We start from the raw sequence: 24,005 nt of genomic DNA, 5'->3' as shown, positions 1-24,005 counted from the left end.
AAATATTTTTTTTCGTCACGTCATCCGCCCGATCCGCGGTTTATCCGCGGAGTCCGCGGCTATAACCGCAAACCGCGCATCTCTAGTCACTTCGTATTGCGTAGCTATACGCAGTGGGGACGCAATGTAAAATGTCGCACCATAAGTAACTGGCTGCAACTGAAGTCCAGGACCCCTGGGCTCACAGAAACAAGCCAGAATTCATATAAATATGAATTCTGGCTATATATATATATATATATATATACTGATAAGACCGGACACCGTCGGGTCTAAATCATATATATAGTGATGTCACTAAGCTCGTACCCCAAAATAATATACTAATAGACCGGATACCCTCGGGTCTGATTATATATATGGGCAAAAAACAGCCAAAGCTGGTTTATAGCAAGGGGTAGTGTGCTTATGAACAGTGACTTGACACATAGATGAGACCGGACCTCGCTGAGTCTAATCATACAGAAAGGACCTTCGCCTGCAGGGAAGGGACCTCCATATTATAGAACCTCACAAATGTGGGAGGCAAGGACCAACCGGCCGCCGCACAAATGTCCTGAATAGGAAACCCAGAGGACCACGCCCATGATGAGGCCATACCTCTAGTCGAATGGGCTCTTGTGCCTATAGGGCAAGCCTGACCCACCGAGGTGTATGCCAATGAGATGGCATTCACTATCCATCTGGACAGCCTCTGCTTCGTGACTGGAGATCCTTTGGATCGGCCACGAAGCAGACAAAGCTGTTCTGACTGTCTATAGGACACTGAGCGCTCCAAATAGACCTTCAAAGCTCTAACAGGGCAAAGTAGATTCGCCTCCCCATCCATCCTCCATCAGGGGGAAGAGCTAATAGTGTAATAACCTGTGCTCTAAACGGTGTTGAGAGCACCTTAGAGACATAGCCATGGTGGGTTTGAGAGTAACTTTGGAGTCACCTATTCCAAAGTCCAAACATGAGAGGCTCACAGAGAGCGCCTGCAGATCTCCCACTCACTTGATAGACGCCAGTGCCAGCAGGAGAGCAGTCTTTAGCGAAAGTGGTTTAAGATCAACCGACTGAAGCGGCTCAAATGGAGGACCCTTCAGGGCCCTAAGGACCGTGCAGAGGTCCCAAGATGGTATAGAAGGAGGCCTGGAAGGGTTCATCCTCCTGGCCCCCTTAACCCTCTGGTGTCGGCAAACGCGCCGGTGCGTTTTGCTCGATTTTTTTCACATAGCAGCAAAATAGACTTAAAATACTCCGTCATTGGTCATACAGACTTAAGAAATATGAAAAAATAAACTGTTAACCCTCTGGGGTCTAAGGTGTTTTTGGGGTCCTTGAGATGTTTTGACGTGAACATCAGAACGATAAAGACAACACACACAGGAGGAAGGTAAAAAAGCGAGGAAAGAAGGGTGGAATTAGAGCTAGACTCAAAAGGGGAAAAAATAAATATTGCGCACTTCCCTCTATTATATTAGCCAATTGTAGTTCAGCTATGCAACAGGATTTGGTCTTTGTATAGGCCTGCAACCTCCGAATGTTAAAGAGGCTTCCATCAAGGCGGTATTCAAGAAGAACACCATCCTTGTGTCCTAAAGCATAATGAAAAAGTTGAGTGACAGCAGAGAGAAGGAGGTTAAAAAGGACTGGAGCCAAGACACAGCCCTGCTTCACCCCAACATTTACATTAAAGAACTCTGACTGAAGTTCTCCTGTGGTGACTCTGGCTTGCATCCCATTGTGCAGCTGCTGTAAAATGGTAAGGAACTTGGGTGGTACCCCAAGTTTGGAAAGTTGTTTCCAGAGCATCTCACGGTTGATAGTATCAAATGCATTACTGAGGTTAATGAAGGCTATGTGGAGGTCTGTGCGCTGCTCTCTGCTTTTTTCTAGCAACTGCCTTAAGACAAAAATCATGTTGGTGGTGGATCTAGTCTTCCGGAAGCCACATTGCGTTTCTGGGAGTGCAGCTTCTGAGATGTATTTAACTAGCCTATTGAGCATGATTTTTGCCAGAACTTTCCCTGCGATGGAGAGGAGGGAGATTCCACGGCTGTTGCCACACACGGCTCTGTCCCCTTTTTGTTTATAGATGAGCATAATATCGGCATCCTTCCAATCTTGTGGTAGGGTCTCACATTCCCAGATGTGACAGATGAGGAGGTGCAGAGGGCGTGTAAGAAGGTACCCTCCATGTTTGAAGACCTCTACCGGAATGCCATCAGGTCCAGCACTTTTATTGTTTTTAAGACTCACAATGGCTTGGCGTGTCTCCAGAAACTGGGGGGGATTATTGAGGTGTGTGACTGGTGATAGGTCAGGGATATTATCCAGGATAGAAGTGTCAACAGGGTTATTGAGGTTAAGGAGAGTCTCAAAATGGTTTGCCCAGCGGGTGAGGATCTCATGGCGGTCCTTGAGGAGAGTCGAGCCATCAGCTGAACGAACTGAGGCAACCGCTCTCTTCCTGGGGCCGTAGAGAGTTTTAATGGTATCATAGAAGCCCTGTGAGTTGTTACAGTCTGCCATGCGCTGTATCTCTTCTGCCTTCTTCACCCACCAAGTTTCACTGGCTCCGGCTCTGGAACAGGCACTGGCTCAGGCTCCGGAACAGGCTCCGGCTCAGGGACAGCCACCAGAACAGCAACGGCCACTAGGACAGACACAAACACAGAAACAGACGCTAACTCCGATTCAGGAACAGACACTGGCTCCGGCTCTGGAACAGGCACTGGCTCCGGCTCTGGGACAGGCACTGGCTCTGGCTCTGGGACAGGCACTGGCTCCGGCTCCGGCTCAGGAACAAACACTGGCTCCGGCTCTGGAACAGGCACTGGCTCTGACTCTGGAACAGGCACTGGCTCCGGCTCTGGCTCAGGAACCGACACAGGCTCCGGCTCTGGAACAGGCACTGGCTCTATCTCTGGAACAGGCACTGGCTCTGGAACAGGCACTGGTTCTGGCACTGGCTCCGGCCCTGGAACGGCAGACCCTGGCTCCGGCTCGGGAATAGCAGATACCGGCATGTCCAGGATCCGCGCCAGACGTTCCCAATAGGTGGAGGTGGAGGTCAGCTCCATCTTCAAAATATAGATGAAGAATTAGCACAGCAGCATTGAGGTGGTAGTATAGGTTGTAGTGCTCACAATCTGTAAACATGTATTTGTATATAGTTAATTTTAGAATACAATGTGAACCGACAAGAATTATTTGGCTTATTTATAAATATATGTATTTATATGTATATGATCAATTTCTTATGTATTTGTGTATTTATATGTGTGTGTGTGTATATATACATATACATATATACATGAATGAATGAAGACTTAAAATTTAAAAGCCTCCAAGTGCCATCTGAATTTTTTTTTTTTTTATCAAGCTTGAATGTTTGTTATTTCAATTTAATGTCAATGAAAAGGACATATTAATTGCTATTAAGGTGAAATTACTGAACCTAAATACACAAGCTTGATAAAAATGCTCATTTTAGAAGATTTAGGCGTTTACATCTAGTCTTCATAGGCTATAGGCTACACATTAGGGGTGTAACGGTTCACAAAATTCACGGTTCGGTTCGATACGATACACTTGTGTCACGGTTCGGTACGTTTTCGATACAGCAAAAAGAAAGAAATGCCAGAGAAATGTCCTTGATTACATTTTTTAATTATATTTTTATTAAAACTAACATCATAAAGTATGATATTTTTTTACTTTGAGCAATGATGGAGCTATATTTGACTTTTCTTAGGAGCATATAAAACAAAACAGCTCCTTGGACAAAATGAAATGTAATATTGTAGTAGTTATAAACAAAGGTTTATTTTAGATCAGATTAACATTTGAGGGCAGCAATTGTATTCATAATGTCAAAATAAAACTGACGTAATGTTACTTGAAAGCATTATAACCTACTATTCCTGCCAAACTTCCATGGTTACAGTTAGTAGTGTTACTTCAGTAAATCCATGGTGAATGTTGCTGATCTGTGGACACTGGATAGTTCATTCATGGCACAATGTTTCTTCCTGGTTTCCACGTCAGCGCTGTTTGGATCTGTTAATAACGGAGAAATGTGAATGTTTCTCACTAGATCTCGCAGTGATGTTATTACTTCACTGGCGAATTCAATTTTTTTCTTTACTGGATTTCGCTGTGTAGTAACAGTGCTGCTTGATTAAGATCGGCTCGCGCTGCATTGGTCCAAACTGATAAACGGTCCGTCAACCACACATTAACGAGTATAGCTCAGTTTCGTTCCGATTACATTACATTTGCCATTTGATGTTGGGCAATGTTGTGGTCACGCCAGCGTTTCTGAGCGCACTTGCCACGCGCAACGCGCCTACATTTGAAATAACGAAATTTTGGTCGGCAGGAAAAATGGTCCAACGAACCGTTCGGTACCGAAAACCGAACCGAAAGACTCGTACCGAACGGTTCAATACGAATACGTGTATCGTTACACCCCTACTACACATGTATGTGTATTGTATCTGACCTCAGTGTGTTATCCTACTGTCCACCAATGGTGACCCTCTGTGTGTGTGTATGTATGCATGTATATATAATATATATATATATATATATATATATATATATATATGTGACTACCGACTACCTGTCGGTGACTCAGCCTTTCCCTCTCTGGCCACTGCGGAGCAACTCTTCGTCCCTCAGGGATTCGGAGACATCAGCATCCCCTACTTCACAACTGTCTACTCACTCCTCATTTATGGATGTTTCACGCTCCCCCGTCCATTCTTCTCTCCAGGGAGCTTATATACTACCCTCTAGCAGTATCTCTCTAACAGTCAATCAGGTGAAGGAGCTAAAAAAGACCAAGGCAAGAAAGGCACCGGGCCCAGATGGAATCTGCTCCATAATGCTTAAAGATTGTGCAGATCAGCTCAGTGAGGTTATCCAGTACATCTTCAACCTGAGTCTGAGTCTGGAGCGGGTTCCAGTCCTGTGGAAGACGTCGTGTGTTGTTCCAGTTCCAAAAAATACACATCCCAAGGAGCCCAGCCACTTTAGACCTGTGGCCTTAATTTCTCACCTAATGAAAACTTTGGAGAGGATTGTACTACGACACCTGAGAACCGTGCTGAGCTCAGAACTGGACCCCCTACAGTTCGCTTACCAACCAGGCATAGGGGTGGAGGATGCCATCATCTATCTTTCACACAGAGCACTGTCACATCTGGAGAATACTGGGAGCACTGTGAGGGTCATGTTTTTTTTATTTCTCCAGTGCTTTCAATACAATTCAACCATCGCTGCTCTGGGGGAAGCTATTAGGAGCTGGTGTTGACCACCACCTGTCTGCATGGATCATCAGTTACCTCACTGACAGACCACAGTATGTGAGGTCCTGGACTGTGTGTCTGATGTGGTGATGAGCAGCACAGGAGCACCACAGGGGACAGTGCTCGCTCCTTTTCTCTACACCCTGTACACAGCAGGCTTCAGGCATAACACAAGCAGCTGTCACATGCAGAAGTTCTCTGATGATACTGCCATTGTTGGGAGGGTATCAGAGGAGAATGACCAGGAGTACCGGGAGGTCATCAGGGATTTTGTCAACTGGTGTGAGTTAAACCATCTTCACATCAACGCCAGCAAGACAAAAGAGATGGTGGTTGACTTTCGCCGGAGGCAGCCGGGTACTACACCGGTGAACATCCAGGGTGTCGACATTGAGATGGTGGAGACTTACAAATACCTGGGTGTTCACCTTAACAAGAAACTTGACTGGTCCACAAACACAGACGTCCTGTACAAGAAGGGCCAAAGCCGTCTCCACCTACTGAGGAGGCTGAGTTCCTTCGGTGTGTGCAGGTCTCTGTTAAAAACTTTTTATGACTCTGTGGTGGCGTCTACTATATTTTATGCAGTACCCTGCTGGGGAGCTGGGAGCACTGAAAGGGATAGGAAAAGACTCAACAAACTGCTGATGAAGGCTAGCTCTGTTCTGGTCTGCCCTCTGGACACCATAGAGGAGGTGGGCGAGAGAAGGATGCTAGCCAGGCTGGCATCTATTATGGGCAACACCACTCACCCCCTACATGAGACTGTGAGCTCCCTGAGCAGCTCCTTCAGTAGTAGACTGCTGCACCCTCAGTGCAAGAAGGAGCGCTTCCGTAGGTCTTTCATTCCAGTAGCAGTTAGACTCTTTAATGCAACATCACAAAGCAGCATTGCTAGCTGATGCTGAACTTGAGTAGCACTGGACAATATTTTGCACTACATTTTTTATCTATTTATTAACTTTGTGTCACTTCCAACTGTGCACTATTACCTCTATTTATTCGCATATTTATTTGTATATTTGTGTCTATAGATTGTCTGTTTACAAAAGGTTGGTTATTGTGTAAATACAGTTGGTTTATTATTAATATTATCATTATTATTAATATTGTAATTAATTTTACTCTATTCTATTCTTATATTTTGTATCTTATTGGAGCTGCTGTAACAATGAAATTTCCCCAGTGTGGGATTAATAAAGTTAATCAAATCAAATCAAATCTATACACACACACACACTGCTTGTGATACTACCATCAAGAATGAATCAGCAGAGATGCATACATATGTATCTATTGATTCATGTATGTATATTCATTGATGGTATCACAAGCAAATAAATTTCCAAAAATCAACATCTGTCTGCACAGATATGTGTGCGAGTGTGTGTTTTTTCTGAGGTAAAATTTATTAACTAAATAAATGATGATACTCACGTCATTTGAGAAATTACACAAAAGCTCTCGACGAAGGCGTGATATGCGAGCAGCTGACCGAAGCCTCCTCTGAATTGTAAGCTCGAACGACGTAAAAACGCAGACGAAAGTGGAAAGCAGAACTAAACACATTGCTGAAGTTGGTGCAGTCAGTGGAACGGGCTCTTTAAATTTTCGCGCTGATGTGATAGTGCACGTCACGTGACAATACCAATATGGCGCATGTAGTACGTCCGGACTCCATTCATACTACCCGGATTCATACTATATAGAACGTACTTTTTTAACGGTTGAGAAGTACGTTCTAATTTAAATGTAGTATCTACTCGCATAGTACGCGATTTCGGACGCAGTCTATGTTCTCGGAGTGACCCAAGGAATCTATTAGGACCAGTGACATTTTAATAGGCAGATCTATTCAAAAGTTATTAGCATTTTTGGAAATTGTATTATAACTTTGACCAAAAGGTGGCGCTGTCTCGAAATCTTTTGAGTACCATCAGGGCATGGTGCTAATGGCACATTGTGAGTTTTGTAATGTTATAGCAATTCATTTTTGAGAAGTTATAAGCAAAAATAGCCATTTTTCATATCTCCGGACCAGTAGGTGGCGCTGCGCCGAAAGGCGTCATGTAGCCTCAGGTCATGCTTGTGATGACATGTACCAAGTTTGCTCAGAATACGTTTAAGCGTTGCGGAGATACAGCCTTACGTCTTTTTTTCGCAAGCGCTACGTAAAATTAGTTTGTGCGGTATTCGAGAACAGTTTGACAAATCAACATGATTTGCGCAACTTTTTGTTGGCATGGTCTGAAGATGATCTGATTCATTTTTCATGAAAATCAGAGTAACGGCCTAAGAGGACTTCGAAAAAGTAGGTTTTCAGAAAATTCAAAATGGCGCAAAAATATTGATTCGCGTTCTTCTGATTGGCTGTGATTTTTGATCGATTTTGTCGTGGCTCATAGTCGCATAGTATCTGGTGTGGACAGACAAATTGCTTGTCACTGGAATCTCAATGCATCACATCTGGTTAGAACTTAGAACATGGTGGTTTAGCTGTGGCTGTCTGTAACCCAAGACATCATGCTTCATTACATGACTTGCGTCAATGTTAGCTTAATGTTGAGGAAGCAACAAGCTACTTCCATGCCACATTGCCTACAGGTCAAGAATAGATTTTAGTCAGGTAAGACCCCATATTGAATTTAATGCAGATGAAACCGAGGATGTGAGGAATTCGAACAAAATCAGGCCAAAAAGAAAGTTTATTTTGGAGTTTGTTTCAGGAGTTTGAAATAGATTTCCAGAAGAGTTCGCTTTGGCTGGTCAACACCTCTCAACTACATTGGTCCATTTTACAAATGTGTTAAAAGTTATTTAAAAAAAAAAATTAAATCATGAAATAAATCAAACAGGTCATTAGTAGATGCTATATAAGTTATTATTTGATACATTATTTGTAAATCACTTTTTATATCAACATTGTTTTAGTATCATTATCTTAATAAAACAATGGTTAATCATGAACAAATGATGAACAAACCATTAGTAAATGATCAGTATATAATTTATTGATGTATTGTTAAATTGTAAGCTGGTCTGTGTTCAAAAGCACAAACATGCATGCTGGTATGCTAAAGCAGTATTTTTAAGAAGAGTAATTTATTTGTTTTCAAGTGGATAAACATCTATAAAAATGACACAGTCAGGAGCTTTCAGTGGGTTATGTTAAATCCTTTCACTCATCTGCACAGACTTGTGTTATGTGTGGGATGTAGTAGTGATAATGTGAACTGGTTTTACCTTCCACTGAATCTCACAGTGGTTTAAGAGTCCACGTGTGTCTCCTACTACACTAGACAGTTCTCTTACGAGAGGTTCTCTCGTACTGCGTAATATCTTACTTTTCCTCTAGATATTGAAGCCAAAAAATTATCCTTAATTTTGTATTAATGCAAACAGCAACAGCAAGCAGACATAGGCAAGGCGGCTTAGCGTGCCTATTGGCTGGCCTGTGGCAATTGCAGCAGCCTATCGAGAGAGGCCATTCAGTGACAGTCCAATGAGGGCGCTTCGCGCCCATTGCGTCACGCTCCCGCCGAAACGGGCGTGGCCTAGCCTTATAAATACGGCTCGATGGGCTGATATAATCTGATTTTCATCTCTTCAGCGGAGCGTTCGCACCGACTGGATCCAGAGTGAGAAGCCGCGCCGTCGATACAGCTTTCTGCGGGACGAGCCCTTGCTACTGAAGTCGCTGGCCTTCATCTCGCCGCCTTCAGCCGCCATTCCTGCTACGCTATCCGGCGTTTCAATATCCTTTCACTGCTCTGTGTTGTGTGTGTGTGTGTGTTCGCCCCGCAACGCACACTTTACCTAAAAGAGCCGCGTCTTTTTCAAAATGCCTTCCTCTTGTGGCTCGTGCCGAGCCCCACTCAGCGACGGGGACCGCCATGTTATCTGCGTTTCCTGCCTGGGAGAGGATCACGCAGCTCTCGCGCTTGCCGACGGCAGATGCCCTCACTGCGAGCTACTGCCAATGGTGACTCTGCGGACTCGCCTGGCATTCTTCTCAGAGACTGCACTTCCGCCCGCTACAGTGCCGCGCCGTAAAAAGCGCCGTGCTCAACGGGTCCCTGAGCCTCCTCGTTCCCGCAAATGCTCGCCGATGGGCCACCCAGCTTCGCCAGTGTCTCTCTACTCCCTCACTGACGGTCATCGATGACGACGAGCCAGCGATCTCTGCAGGGGAGGCCAGCTGCTCTCTACTGGCATCGGACAGCAAGGATTGGGTGAGCTCCGTGGACCTCCCCCCTCTGCCCGTGCACCGTCATCAAAGAGAGCCAGCATCGAGTCGGAGCTGTTGCGCCTTCTCTGGCAGGCCGTGGCGAGCCTCGGCCTCGAGTGGGAGGCGCCCGCGCGCAACCGGCTAGATGGGTGCTTCCTGCAAGGCAACCGCACCCCAGCGCCGTCCAGACTAGCGCCCTTTCTTCCTGAGCTTCACGAAGAAGTGGCGAAGTCCTGGACCGCCCCCTTTTCGGCCCGAGTGCGTCCCTCTGTCTCTGCTGCATTCTCCACTATGGACGGTGCGAAAGACAGAGGCTACCACTCCCTGCCCGCCGTGGAAGAAGCCGTAGCGGCCCATCTTTGCCCGCCCTCTGCTGGACGGCGAGCTAAGACGGCCCTACCATCAAAGGCTTGCCGCACCACGTCAGCCCTGCACTCCCGCGCTTACACCGCCGCTGGGCAGGCTGTGTCGGCTCTCCACTCTATGGCCGTGCTGCAGATACTTCAGGCCGACCTTCTCCGGAAAATGGACGAGGAAGGCCAGGAGGCTATCAGCGTGCCGGATCTACGCAGCGCTACAGCCCTGGCTCTTCGCGCCGCGAAATCCACAGCACAGGCCGTGGGGCGGATCATGGCGTCTCTCACTGTCGCCGAGAGACATTTGTGGCTTACGATGTCTGAGATGCTGGACTCGGAGCGCTCTGTGTTCCTCGACGCGCCCATCTCACCGACTGGACTCTTCGGATCTTCCGTCAAAGATTTCGCGGAAAGGTTAGTTGAAGTTCAAAAGACATCACAGGCTCTGAAGCACTTCCTCCCGAAGCGCTCTAGCTCCGCAGCAGGTCGCCCTAAACAGCCGTCTGCTCGCAGCTCTCAGCCACAGCCACTGCCAGTCGCCGCTCCACAGCGCCGCCAGGCCCGGGACCAAAGACCACGCTCTCGCTCTGCAGGCCGATTGAGATCAAAGATTGAGATCAAGCCCGAGGCCTCGAAGTCGTCCTAGCACGCCTAGGAAAACGACGGTGTTCAAGTCCCGCTGCGGCCGGATTTTCACCAAAGTTTCTCAATCGTTCAGTTCCAAGAATTGTGACTGTCCCAGTGTATTATGCAGTAAACAAGTCGGCAGCACAGCCCGCTTGCCTGCACCCAAACGCCGTTTTTACGATGACCCAGATAAATCAAATAAAGATGGCATATTCTGGTGTCCCGGCCTCGGCCGATGGTGTTATGAGTGTAATAAAAATGCCCACAAACCTGTGCTCATTTCTACACACAAACACAGCCCGCCACAGTGCAGGCTTCGAAACAAAGCCTATCCAGGTGGATAGTCGATGCCATAGCGCTGGCATACGCGTCAATGGGCCTCGAGTGCCCTATAGGCGTTAAAGCGCATTCCACAAGAGGTATGGCCTCGTCGTGGGCTTGGTCTAGCGGAGTTACCCTTCAAGATATCTGTATGGCGGCAGGCTGGGCCTCCCCGTCTACATTTATCAGGTTTTATAACCTGGAAGTTCCCGCCTTACAGGCCAAGCTGTTGTCGGTATAAATAAGTATTATCTGCCCCGAACTTCGGCTCAGAATACTGCGTCCGCTTGAGTACGGCTTGCGGCCTACTAAAGCTAACATGGGGAATTAGACCTATGATTTTTTGCACAGTTCAGGCTGAGCGCTTCACCCTGGCTGTGTGGAACACTTAAGTGACTGGCTCCTTCGGATGCTAGATGATATTGAGAATGATGCTTCCAGCCTCTCTTCTCAGACTCTGTGTGAGTCTCTGGTGATTGTGCACTATATGAGCCCCGGGCACATGCCCTTGGGACTTTGGTGTCGGATCCCAGCACGCACGGCGTTTTGCATTGTGTTCCCCTAGCGTAAGATATTACGCAGTACGAGAAAACATTAAAATAGAAGTGTCCAAATATTTGACCAGTAGTACTATACTATTATACTATTGCTGCATAATTATCTATGATAGCATAATTATGTTTACTGCATAATAAACGGTGTATCAATTTACATAGACAAAATACAAGTGACTTGAATAGGCTACTAGTATTACTTACCATTTAGGGATGGGCGATTTGGCCTAAAATCCATATTGCGATATACATTGCAGCCTCTTGCGATAACGATATATATCACGATATATAAATTATAATAGAACCATTTCAGAACAGGTTAGACAGACCATAAGGAAAGCCAAACTGCAAAATGTATTTGTTTTAAAAACATTTATTATGCAAAACTGTAATTATAGAACATAATGTTGCAGATGAATAAAATTCAAGTACACTAGCTGCACAGACTTTAACAAAGAAAAAGCTTAAAGTATTGGGTTTATTTCCTGTAGTGCACGCCTGTTTCACACATACTCCGTGTGCAGTGCAGTGCGGTGGTGTGCGGCACAGGAGCAGCACGCGCTATTGTGCTTTCACATATGGTGAGTTTGCAGTGCGCAACTGATCTACGGCTGTACGACAAACAACATTAATCCTCTATTTTTTATTTCAAATCACTATTTATATTATTAGTGTCTTTTATAAAATAATATAAAAGAGTTTCAGCATTGTGATTCTATTTGTACACAGACAGTAGGCTAGTAATACGCACTCTTTCACAAGACTTAGGCTATTCACGTTTAAATTTATAACACTTAAAAACGTATTATTACTTCTATATAGATTTATATATTAAGTTGCTCAAGCAAGTGGCAAAACATTTATACATTTATGTTAACATCGCAAACATTTTAAATTAAAACATACATAATTGACATAAACAGCTCTCTCATACCTTTTCTTTTGCATTTAAATCTTTTTTACAAAAAATATTGCAATCACAAAGAACTTGTTTCACGAAGAGACAAGTGCATCCATTATGTCGCGTTGTTGAGGTAATGTTACTATGTAGTTTCCTTGCTTTAATTACCCCGAGCTTAAAGTTAAAAAGAAAATGATTGAAAAATAGTATTATTTATTTTTTTACTATATTAGTAAAAAGATTACTATATTTTCATATCAATCCGTGTTCATTTTGACCATGAACCATGCGCTGTCACTTTAATTCAGCACGTGCAGCACAGCAGAAATAGACTGTGTGGAAACGATCACTGCACTGCTGTATACACATCGCTCCTGGAACGCATTGCCGCACCGCATCCGCGTGCAGGCCTGTTAACATGGGTACGGAAAAAATATATAGCCTACATATGCACTGCAAACGGAATATGTGTGAAACAGGCGTTAGCCAGAACTGTTGCCCATACAGAGTATAGTTTGCTGCTGCTCGTCGGACGGCTTAAATCCGAACCAATGGATGTTGCACCGGTTTTTTTTACCAGCTCCTCCGTTTCGCTTTCAGCCATGTTTACTCAAGATGTCAAATACGATGATGCGTTGCAGCCGTTTGCAGCTCGTGGCTCTAAATTTTGCAGGTAGATTGCGTCAACATGCATTATCGCGATAGTGCAATATAATTAAAATCCATATCGTAGACCAATTTTGTATCGTTTATATTGCATATCGTTTATATCAGCCATTACTATTACCATTAATGCTACTTTTGGTGCTGGTTTTGTGCAGTGCTTTGTAGTCAATACTCAATTAACATCCATTGATTCAACGACGCAGATTCAGATCGCTTCATAAATGTAAATTCGTCTGTCCATGTAATTTTCAAACGATTTATGAATGACCTGAAAATTACCGCTCCACTTCAAATTGTCCAATGAAATTTGAACTTGTGCCAGATGACGATTGGTCGGTGTATTATAAATGACAAACAGGCTTCAATGAATTATGTAATATTTTAAAATATGTGATATATTGATTTTTAAAGGTTGTATCAGCGATTGTGGGTGACGTCACTTCTGTTTGTGTTTGAAGCGAGATCCCAAACAAACCAAGTTAGCTCGCCCCTCCCTCCCGTTTCGTGCATCATGAAAAAAAAAGATCATGCACGCGCATTTCTTAAAGCGACAAACAAACGATATTCAGATTGATGTTCTACCTCAATGACGGCTTATTCTGCTGGGTAAGTCATTATAGTTGTTTTTCTAATATAATTTTATAACCAAGTAAATATAAATAAAAAAAAGTACAATGATGTATATAAAATCTGCAGTCGAGCCAAGTCATATCACACAGCTAGTTTTGCTGGTGCTTCACTGGAAGCAGCAGTATGATAAAACGTACCAGAATCAGCCATATAGCTACAGATCTAACGTTATGGGGAAAACTCATGGTAACAACAGCTATCTGGAATAATATTATAACAGCTTAATATTATTATTCGGCTAACGTTAGTCCTGAACGTAGGCTAGTGTTATTGCTAATAGTACAATGTGTTGGCTAGACATATCAAAGTAGACACATATAACAAACGTAACTCACACACTAAATCCCTACAATCTGATATTCGCTAGAGCTATCCAAGTTTAGCCGAGCTTCACTTATTTTTTTAAAGAAGGATATTTTCACACACAGTTCACATCTGAAAAAGTCAGCACTAGAAGGTACTCACCTGTCCAGAAGAAACATTGCAACCTCAGCATCCGATTTAAAAAATTTCAAATCTTTAAGCTCTTTCCACCGTTCAAAAGCCTTCCCAATTATTATTCGTTTCTTTAACGAATAACGACGGTTTTCCCTCGCCCTAATCCTCCTTCTCTTCTTGGGGATTGCCTCTTCCATGTTCACTGTATCTGGTACGTTGATAGACGCGCTGGCTTCTTCTTCAGCTCTGACTTCGCGTGCAGGCGCCGTGCACGAGCGCAAAAACAAACAAAACCCGCCCCTGTCGGTGATTGGTTGGAACACTGTTTATTTTGGTTTTGAGTGTTGGTTGTACCCATTTGTTTTTGTGTGCAGATCTCAGAGCCTAGGCTGCCTACAGAGACGCGTTTTTTTGACAGCCTGATTATGGGGCAGGCAGCTAGCGGATCGTTAGGAAAAATTAGATGAATGTGATCATTTATGTTTGGGCCTGAAATCGCTGATACAACCTTTAATTGAATCTACACACTAACGTTACTTTTTATTATTGAAAAAAAAAAAAGGTTAAAAAAAATTGCCGTCGAGCCATATAGGCCTAACGTTACTCACTGAAAGAACCATATTTGGAATAAGAGCATCGGTTCCCGAGCAGACTGTGGAATACCTAAGTTATACCTGTACACCAGCGCATAACTTTTGCTACAGTTGCCCCTGCCGTCCACAGAGTTTTCGACCCTCGAAAACGGAGACTGACCTCTTCAGTGAGTCACGTCCGAAGCAAGACAGTCACATGCAAGTGACGCAACCCACAGCAACGCGTTATGGCAACGACACCTCAGAAACAGAAACGTAAAAATAAACGTGAATTTAGGGTACTTTGGTCTTGTACACATTGTCATGTTAATTATAATCAAATGCATTTTGTTTTATTGACCACAATATTATCATTGATATTTGTTTGAGAAGGGCACTTTTGATTTATTTTGAAAAAGGGCAGGGGCTCGAGCACCCAAAGGGTTGGTTGCCATTGAAGTCCATTATTCGAAGAAAAATCCAGAAATGATTTCCTCAAAAAACGTATTTTCTCTTCCACTGAGGAAAGAAAGACATGGATTTCTTGGATGGCATTTGGATGAGTAAATTATTAGGAAATTTTCATTTTGAGGTGAACTAAACCTTTAAGCTGAGGCAATAGATATGATCATGACTCTAACCTGTGGCATAAGATTTGGCTGTTCATTCTTCAGTTTCTCCAGGGCCTGCAGCAGAGGTGGTGCTTCTCTGAAGCCCAGGAAGCCAGCCACATAGGGGGCATTAAGAGTCACCATCTTACAATCCTCATACAGAAGCTATGGGGAAAAATTATATTGTTTTAGTATTTGGGAAAACAAACTATTAAATATATTTAACCTGTTAAGATCATGGACCATTGGGGTATTTCCGCCTGGATTTGGGCTACCCAAATTGAAAAGCTTCCCATTTCCACATAGGATTGACAAAACAGTGCTAAAAGTGATAAACATTTAAGTATATGTTGTCTGAGCTGTAATAAACAAACAAAAAAATATTACCTTTTTTTATGTAATTTCCAACCTACCCAAATCTAAACTCTGCCCATACCAAATATACAGTGTATAAATCGAATATCTCAGAAAACAGTCATATAATAGTCATTTTACAGAAAACCCTTTGAAATGACATAAAACACTGCTGAATGTGATAAATATTATAGTATATGTTGTCTGTGCTATAATAAACAAACAAAAAAATAGGCACTTTAATGATTTTGATCAGTTTTATTCTTTCAGAAGAATAAGTTTTATTCTTTCGGAAGTGAACCACGCGTCCAGCCTCTGACCTTAAGCAGTGTCCATATCTCGCCTGTGATAGGTCCGGCTGACGTGATTGACGTGTGACTGCGAAGCTGAGATCCGGAATTAGATCTGTATAACACAGACATGGCCTTAGAAAACGCTTGAGCGCTTTGAAGATGGTTTGGAGATTGTGTGTTTTTCTGTTTTCTCTCAGTTCAGTCGAACTGGATTTTTTTACCAACGAAAGCTCACAGAAACGCGAAAATTGTCTAATTTGAAAGACAACATCCTAAGCTAAAAGGTGATATAAAGTTTGTGGCTGTTTGTGGCTGTCTGAAGCAGTTATTGGAGCTGGAATGTGATACTTTTCAAGTATTAAGCAAATTCAAGCTCATATTTAATTTAAAATGAATCATAAAAAGTAATGGTATTCTTTGAAAAGTTTAGATTCTAAGCTTTCAAATGATACCATAAATTTGGTGATACCATATAGGGAAGCCTATAAAAAGAACGTGCGAACATTATAACGTACTCTGTTACTATCGTAACCTCTGTTCCCTGAGAGTAGGGAACGAGTATTGCGTAGCTATACGCAGTGGGGAAACTCCTTTCCTCAGATTTATTGAAGCTTATATGTAAAACGCATTGCAACTGCACAGCGAGCACAGAGAGTGACTGACTCGCTGATTGGCTGTGCTCCAGAAACTGCACATCCAATGGCGAAGCAGCCTCTGTCGTGTGCGCCAATCAGCTATCAGTGCCTATAGAGGGAACCCGAATTCGCCATTATAGCAGGTTTAAATCGGCTGAAGCGACAACTTGCCATGTTACTACAGTGCGGCAGGCTACGCAATACTTTACTCTCGGGGAAACGAGGTTACGACAGTAACCGAGTACGTTCCGTTTCGAGAACGGTCACTTCTAGAGATGCGCGGATGGGCTATTATTTCATCCGCAACCGCATCACAAAACTCATCATCCGTCCGCCATCCATCCGCACCAATGTTTTTGACCAATTTTCAAAACCGCACCCGCCCGCCATCCGCTGATACAAGGCGCTGCTGATGACAGCCGCGAGACTAGAAACCGCCCGCCACCCGCCCGAATTTAATTCAAATATTTTTTTTCGTCACGTCATCCGCCCGATCCGCGGTTTATCCGCGGAGTCCGCGGCTATAACCGCAAACCGCGCATCTCTAGTCACTTCGTATTGCGTAGCTATACGCAGTGGGGACGCAATGTAAAATGTCGCACCATAAGTAACTGGCTGCAACTGAAGTCCAGGACCCCTGGGCTCACAGAAACAAGCCAGAATTCATATAAATATGAATTCTGGCTATATATATATATATATATATATACTGATAAGACCGGACACCGTCGGGTCTAAATCATATATATAGTGATGTCACTAAGCTCGTACCCCAAAATAATATACTAATAGACCGGATACCCTCGGGTCTGATTATATATATGGGCAAAAAACAGCCAAAGCTGGTTTATAGCAAGGGGTAGTGTGCTTATGAACAGTGACTTGACACATAGATGAGACCGGACCTCGCTGAGTCTAATCATACAGAAAGGACCTTCGCCTGCAGGGAAGGGACCTCCATATTATAGAACCTCACAAATGTGGGAGGCAAGGACCAACCGGCCGCCGCACAAATGTCCTGAATAGGAAACCCAGAGGACCACGCCCATGATGAGGCCATACCTCTAGTCGAATGGGCTCTTGTGCCTATAGGGCAAGCCTGACCCACCGAGGTGTATGCCAATGAGATGGCATTCACTATCCATCTGGACAGCCTCTGCTTCGTGACTGGAGATCCTTTGGATCGGCCACGAAGCAGACAAAGCTGTTCTGACTGTCTATAGGACACTGAGCGCTCCAAATAGACCTTCAAAGCTCTAACAGGGCAAAGTAGATTCGCCTCCCCATCCATCCTCCATCAGGGGGAAGAGCTAATAGTGTAATAACCTGTGCTCTAAACGGTGTTGAGAGCACCTTAGAGACATAGCCATGGTGGGTTTGAGAGTAACTTTGGAGTCACCTATTCCAAAGTCCAAACATGAGAGGCTCACAGAGAGCGCCTGCAGATCTCCCACTCACTTGATAGACGCCAGTGCCAGCAGGAGAGCAGTCTTTAGCGAAAGTGGTTTAAGATCAACCGACTGAAGCGGCTCAAATGGAGGACCCTTCAGGGCCCTAAGGACCGTGCAGAGGTCCCAAGATGGTATAGAAGGAGGCCTGGAAGGGTTCATCCTCCTGGCCCCCTTAACCCTCTGGTGTCGGCAAACGCGCCGGTGCGTTTTGCTCGATTTTTTTCACATAGCAGCAAAATAGACTTAAAATACTCCGTCATTGGTCATACAGACTTAAGAAATATGAAAAAATAAACTGTTAACCCTCTGGGGTCTAAGGTGTTTTTGGGGTCCTTGAGATGTTTTGACGTGAACATCAGAACGATAAAGACAACACACACAGGAGGAAGGTAAAAAAGCGAGGAAAGAAGGGTGGAATTAGAGCTAGACTCAAAAGGGGAAAAAATAAATATTGCGCACTTCCCTCTATTATATTAGCCAATTGTAGTTCAGCTATGCAACAGGATTTGGTCTTTGTATAGGCCTGCAACCTCCGAATGTTAAAGAGGCTTCCATCAAGGCGGTATTCAAGAAGAACACCATCCTTGTGTCCTAAAGCATAATGAAAAAGTTGAGTGACAGCAGAGAGAAGGAGGTTAAAAAGGACTGTAGCCAAGACACAGCCCTGCTTCACCCCAACATTTACATTAAAGAACTCTGACTGAAGTTCTCCTGTGGTGACTCTGGCTTGCATCCCATTGTGCAGCTGCTGTAAAATGGTAAGGAACTTGGGTGGTACCCCAAGTTTGGAAAGTTGTTTCCAGAGCATCTCACGGTTGATAGTATCAAATGCATTACTGAGGTTAATGAAGGCTATGTGGAGGTCTGTGCGCTGCTCTCTGCTTTTTTCTAGCAACTGCCTTAAGACAAAAATCATGTTGGTGGTGGATCTAGTCTTCCGGAAGCCACATTGCGTTTCTGGGAGTGCAGCTTCTGAGATGTATTTAACTAGCCTATTGAGCATGATTTTTGCCAGAACTTTCCCTGCGATGGAGAGGAGGGAGATTCCACGGCTGTTGCCACACACGGCTCTGTCCCCTTTTTGTTTATAGATGAGCATAATATCGGCATCCTTCCAATCTTGTGGTAGGGTCTCACATTCCCAGATGTGACAGATGAGGAGGTGCAGAGGGCGTGTAAGAAGGTACCCTCCATGTTTGAAGACCTCTACCGGAATGCCATCAGGTCCAGCACTTTTATTGTTTTTAAGACTCACAATGGCTTGGCGTGTCTCCAGAAACTGGGGGGGATTATTGAGGTGTGTGACTGGTGATAGGTCAGGGATATTATCCAGGATAGAAGTGTCAACAGGGTTATTGAGGTTAAGGAGAGTCTCAAAATGGTTTGCCCAGCGGGTGAGGATCTCATGGCGGTCCTTGAGGAGAGTCGAGCCATCAGCTGAACGAACTGAGGCAACCGCTCTCTTCCTGGGGCCGTAGAGAGTTTTAATGGTATCATAGAAGCCCTGTGAGTTGTTACAGTCTGCCATGCGCTGTATCTCTTCTGCCTTCTTCACCCACCAAGTTTCACTGGCTCCGGCTCTGGAACAGGCACTGGCTCAGGCTCCGGAACAGGCTCCGGCTCAGGGACAGCCACCAGAACAGCAACGGCCACTAGGACAGACACAAACACAGAAACAGACGCTAACTCCGATTCAGGAACAGACACTGGCTCCGGCTCTGGAACAGGCACTGGCTCCGGCTCTGGGACAGGCACTGGCTCTGGCTCTGGGACAGGCACTGGCTCCGGCTCCGGCTCAGGAACAAACACTGGCTCCGGCTCTGGAACAGGCACTGGCTCTGACTCTGGAACAGGCACTGGCTCCGGCTCTGGCTCAGGAACCGACACAGGCTCCGGCTCTGGAACAGGCACTGGCTCTATCTCTGGAACAGGCACTGGCTCTGGAACAGGCACTGGTTCTGGCACTGGCTCCGGCCCTGGAACGGCAGACCCTGGCTCCGGCTCGGGAATAGCAGATACCGGCATGTCCAGGATCCGCGCCAGACGTTCCAAATAGTCCATAAGTGCCTTGGCGGCCACACAAATGGGCATCTCCTGATCTGTCTCAGACTGGGCAGACGGGACGTGCACAGTTTCTGACTGGGCAGACGGAGCGTGAACAGTCTCTGACTGGGCAGACGTGACGTGAACAGTCTCTGGCTGGGCAGACGAAACGTGAACAGTCTCTGACTGGGCAGACGTGACGTGAACAGTCTCTGGCTGGGCAGACGGAACGTGAACAGTCTCTGGCTGGGCAGACGGAACGTGAACAGTCTCTGGCTGGGCAGACGAAACGTGAACAGTCTCTGACTGGGCAGATGGAACGTGAACAGTCTCTGGCTGGGCAGACGTGACGTGAACAGTCTCTGGCTGGGCAGACGTGACGTGAACAGTCTCTGGCTGGGCAGACGTGACGTGAACAATCTCTGGCTGGGCAGACGAAACGTGAACAGTCTCTGGCTGGGCAGACGTGACGTGAACAGTCTCTGGCTGGGCAGACGGAACGTGAACAGTCTCTGACTGGGCAGACGAAACGTGAACAGTCTCTGGCTGGGCAGATGGAAAGTGAACAGTCTATGGCTGGGCAGACGTGACGTGAACAGTCTCTGGCTGGGCAGACGTGACGTGAACAGTCTCTGGCTGGGCAGACGGAAAGTGAACAGTCTCTGACTGGGCAGACGTGACGTGAACAGTCTCTGGCTGGGCAGACGGAACGTGAACCGTCTCTGGCTTGGCCCCTCTTCTCCGCTGAGTCCTCATGTTGGTCGGATCGTTATGTCACGGAATGGGTAAGACAAAAAGGTGTGAGGACTCAAGTGCAGGAGAAAATTATACTTTAATTATAAAATAAACAAACACAAACCAAAACCCACAAGGGGTAAAAACACAATGAATAAAAATAAAACAACAACAGAACCTGAACAGAGGATCACGGGGAACGGGAGACATTAGACAACGATCCGACAAGGACTGCAAACAAGAGGAGACTTAACTCTTCGGGGTCGCTGATCACGCCGGCGTGATCAAATCACATGCCCAGTTTAAGACGTCGAAGCATAAAAACAAAGTCACGTTGAGCGCTGCCGTCCACTTCTGTCGAAAGTGCTGGCTTGAAATTCTATTTTTCTTTTTGTTTTGTGTTGATAGACCACGTAAAAACGGAGATATGATAATTTAAACTTTATATAAAAAAATTGACGTGTATATTGACGCGTTCGTAAAAGAACGCAAGATGGGATGTGACAGACGTTGCATTTATTCTAATAACTTTGTCGATTTTTGTCATAAAACAAAACGGAGAAAAACGTGTGAATCTGCTGACTCTGCTCTTCAGGCTGCACATTTTACGGAATGGAGGAGGAGCCAACTGAGCAAAGACGCGAAATTGAAAGGCAGGAGATTTACGGAGTAGATAAAGAGAGACATATATCCGTTATATATAGAGAGAGAGATATTATTGCTAGTTTGAGTAGATTTTGAGAGTAGTTTGAATAGTGTAGATCGTTTAGGAGTAGTTTAGGTAGTTTAGGAGTAGATTTAGATAAACTGTTTTGAGGAGTGGCACAGATGAAAAAAAAACAAAAAACACACCTGATATTTGTTGTATGTATAGTTTGATTTTGTGTTCATTTTACCTTTAGTATGGTATATTTGCACTATTGAGGAACCCCTCTTACTCAAGGAATGAAAGCCCTGTAATGTAGCTGTCTGTGTAATTGTACATTAAGTGTTTTGTAGAGTTTCTAAGCAAAAAAGAAAAGAAAAAATGCCTATTGCCACACCTGCTTTTTGCTGTATATAGTTTGATTTTATCTCAATTTTACCTTTTTTTATGTTGTATTAGCACTATTTGGGAGCCCTCATACTCTGGGAATGCAAGGCCTTAAATATAGCTCTCTGTAGAATTGTGTGCACTTTTTTTTTTAAAGTGGCAAAGCTAAAAAGAAAGAAAAAAAAGCCCATGGCTACACCCGCTTTTTTTGTAAATCATATTTTTTTTGTATATAGCTTGATTATATCTGAATTGTACCTGTATTTGTTGACATTTACAAACTTGTGTCTACATTTTAAACCTTTTAAAATGCTTCATTGAGCATGTTTGTGTTTTTTGTAGTAGAAAAGCTATAATTTTTCTATTCGGATTTTGTGTTTTTTGTGTGATTTTGGGTCCAGTATGTTGATACAGTAGACCAAAGTGAAAAACTAATTGTCTGGTCATATAGGTGATGATGTGCTGAAAAAAATGATACCAAAAATTAGTATGGTAAACATTTGTTTATGTCGCAAAATTAAAAAATTAAAAAGTACTCAAAAAGGGCCAAAATAGCCCAAGACTCTGAAGGGTTAAGAAGGGAACAAATCAAGAGGGGACAGGTGGGAGAACTCAAACAATAATCAGGTAACGAGGGGGAGGGATCAGACAATGACAAGAGCACATGGCCCAAAATAACAAAACACCCATGTGCAACACAAGACAGGACAGGCATGTGACAGTTACATAAGACTAGCGCGGTCAAGTTCAAGTGCGCATTCGTGTCCTTTTGTGCAGATGTAAGTTGTAAGATTTCTTTTATTTTGTCTATCTGATTAATCTCATATAGGATGTGTTTGGTTGAGTAGCCTATATTAACCAGCTAGCAAAGCGTTGCAGTTTCACTCTGTTTCAGCTCAAATGACATTGACTGGGTTATTTGAAACGGTCATATTCTGTTTAGATAGGCTACTTCTTTTTCAAAATCATTGATGATATTAATAATGCAGCAGTGTTATTTTGTTCTCATATTTTTTTTTAACAGTAGACTGGTTTTATTTAAAGTTGTTTCTCGATAGGTTTCGAAAACGCGCAGTGATAACTGTAATCACTTTGATCATAAACAATAAAATTAAGTGCAAGATGTGCAGAGCCAATCTAACATATACATTGCATTATAATGAGAACAAAATTGTAATATAATGTTGTTAATTCTTTGTGCTTCAGTTGCCCGTGTATCAGCGTTGTTATTAAGGGAAGAGCAAATCCACATAATGAGTTACCCTTTCAAACTAGCACGGTCAAGTTCACGTGCGCATTTGCGTCCCTTTGTGCATATTTAAATTGGAAATTGTAATAGGTATATATCTGATTAATCTAATATAGGATGCGTTTGGTTGAGTTTATTAACCCTCTAGCAAATCGCTGCAGGGTGGTGTTTATTCACAGTTTCAGTTTAACTGCAATGCCAGATATTATTGACTGGGTTATTTGAGACGGTCGGTTTATTATTCAATTGATGCATTATAATCTAGCAGTGTTATTTTTTCTAGTCATATGTTCATAGACATGTTTTAATGTCATATTTTTAATATGACATTTTTAATATTTTTTAATTCATGTTTTCGAAATGAGAAATTGACAAAAATGCCCATCCCTAGCCTGAATCATAATCTATTAATAATATTTTTATTTTTTTTAACTATACGTATATGGGTGTCACAGTCACCAGCTCAGTCACCCTCAGCAATACACCTCCCAGAATCCCTCCTGTTCACCACCTGCACCTGCAAACCATCACCCTCGTTATCACTCATCGGCACTCCCTATATCATCAGTCACCATCTTCACCACAGTTGTCTGGTTTCGTCGTTACTACCCCACGCCAGCCTGACCACCTACCTTTATACACGCCTGGTATACTTACCAGTGATCGCTATCTTCAGTTTTCATCCTCCGATTCCCGTGGGACTCCATTCTCCATCTGCTATATTAAGATCCGCATTATCATGTAGCTAAGTCATCATCAAACTATCAGACTGCTGTGATTAGGGATGGGAAAATAAAGCCTCACGAAGCACTGAGGCTTTCCCCTGATTGTTTTGGGAATAGATTCAAAGTCGAAAACAGCGTCTGTTTGTTTCAGCAAAAATAAAGCAGCCGGGGGGCGCTGTTGAGCAAAGGAGGACTCAACTGAGGTGGTGGAGCCCGACTAGCTGAGTGAGGAGGCGGACCCTCCAAACCGGGCGGTACTGGCCGCTATTGCTGCGCTGCGAAA

At 44.1% G+C, this 24,005-nt stretch overlaps 1 protein-coding gene across 1 annotated transcript in view; it reads right to left on the bottom strand.

The window, feature by feature from the left end:
- Nucleotides 1-24,005, bottom strand: part of LOC130081152 (endonuclease V-like) — a 426,892-nt gene that overhangs the window by 352,798 nt on the left and 50,089 nt on the right. The window contains exon 3 of the mRNA XM_056246111.1: nt 15,235-15,369. Within this exon, the coding sequence (XP_056102086.1) occupies nt 15,235-15,369 (135 nt within the window). The remainder of the gene's footprint in view (nt 1-15,234; nt 15,370-24,005) is intronic.

Source organism: Rhinichthys klamathensis, unplaced genomic scaffold (assembly GCF_029890125.1).
Source record: "Rhinichthys klamathensis goyatoka isolate OS25496 unplaced genomic scaffold, OSU_Roscu_1.1 h1tg000036l_1, whole genome shotgun sequence".
Lineage (NCBI taxonomy): Eukaryota > Metazoa > Chordata > Actinopteri > Cypriniformes > Leuciscidae > Rhinichthys > Rhinichthys klamathensis.
Note: the sequence above shows the minus strand (reverse complement) of the source record. Positions and strands in the feature narration are given on the sequence as shown.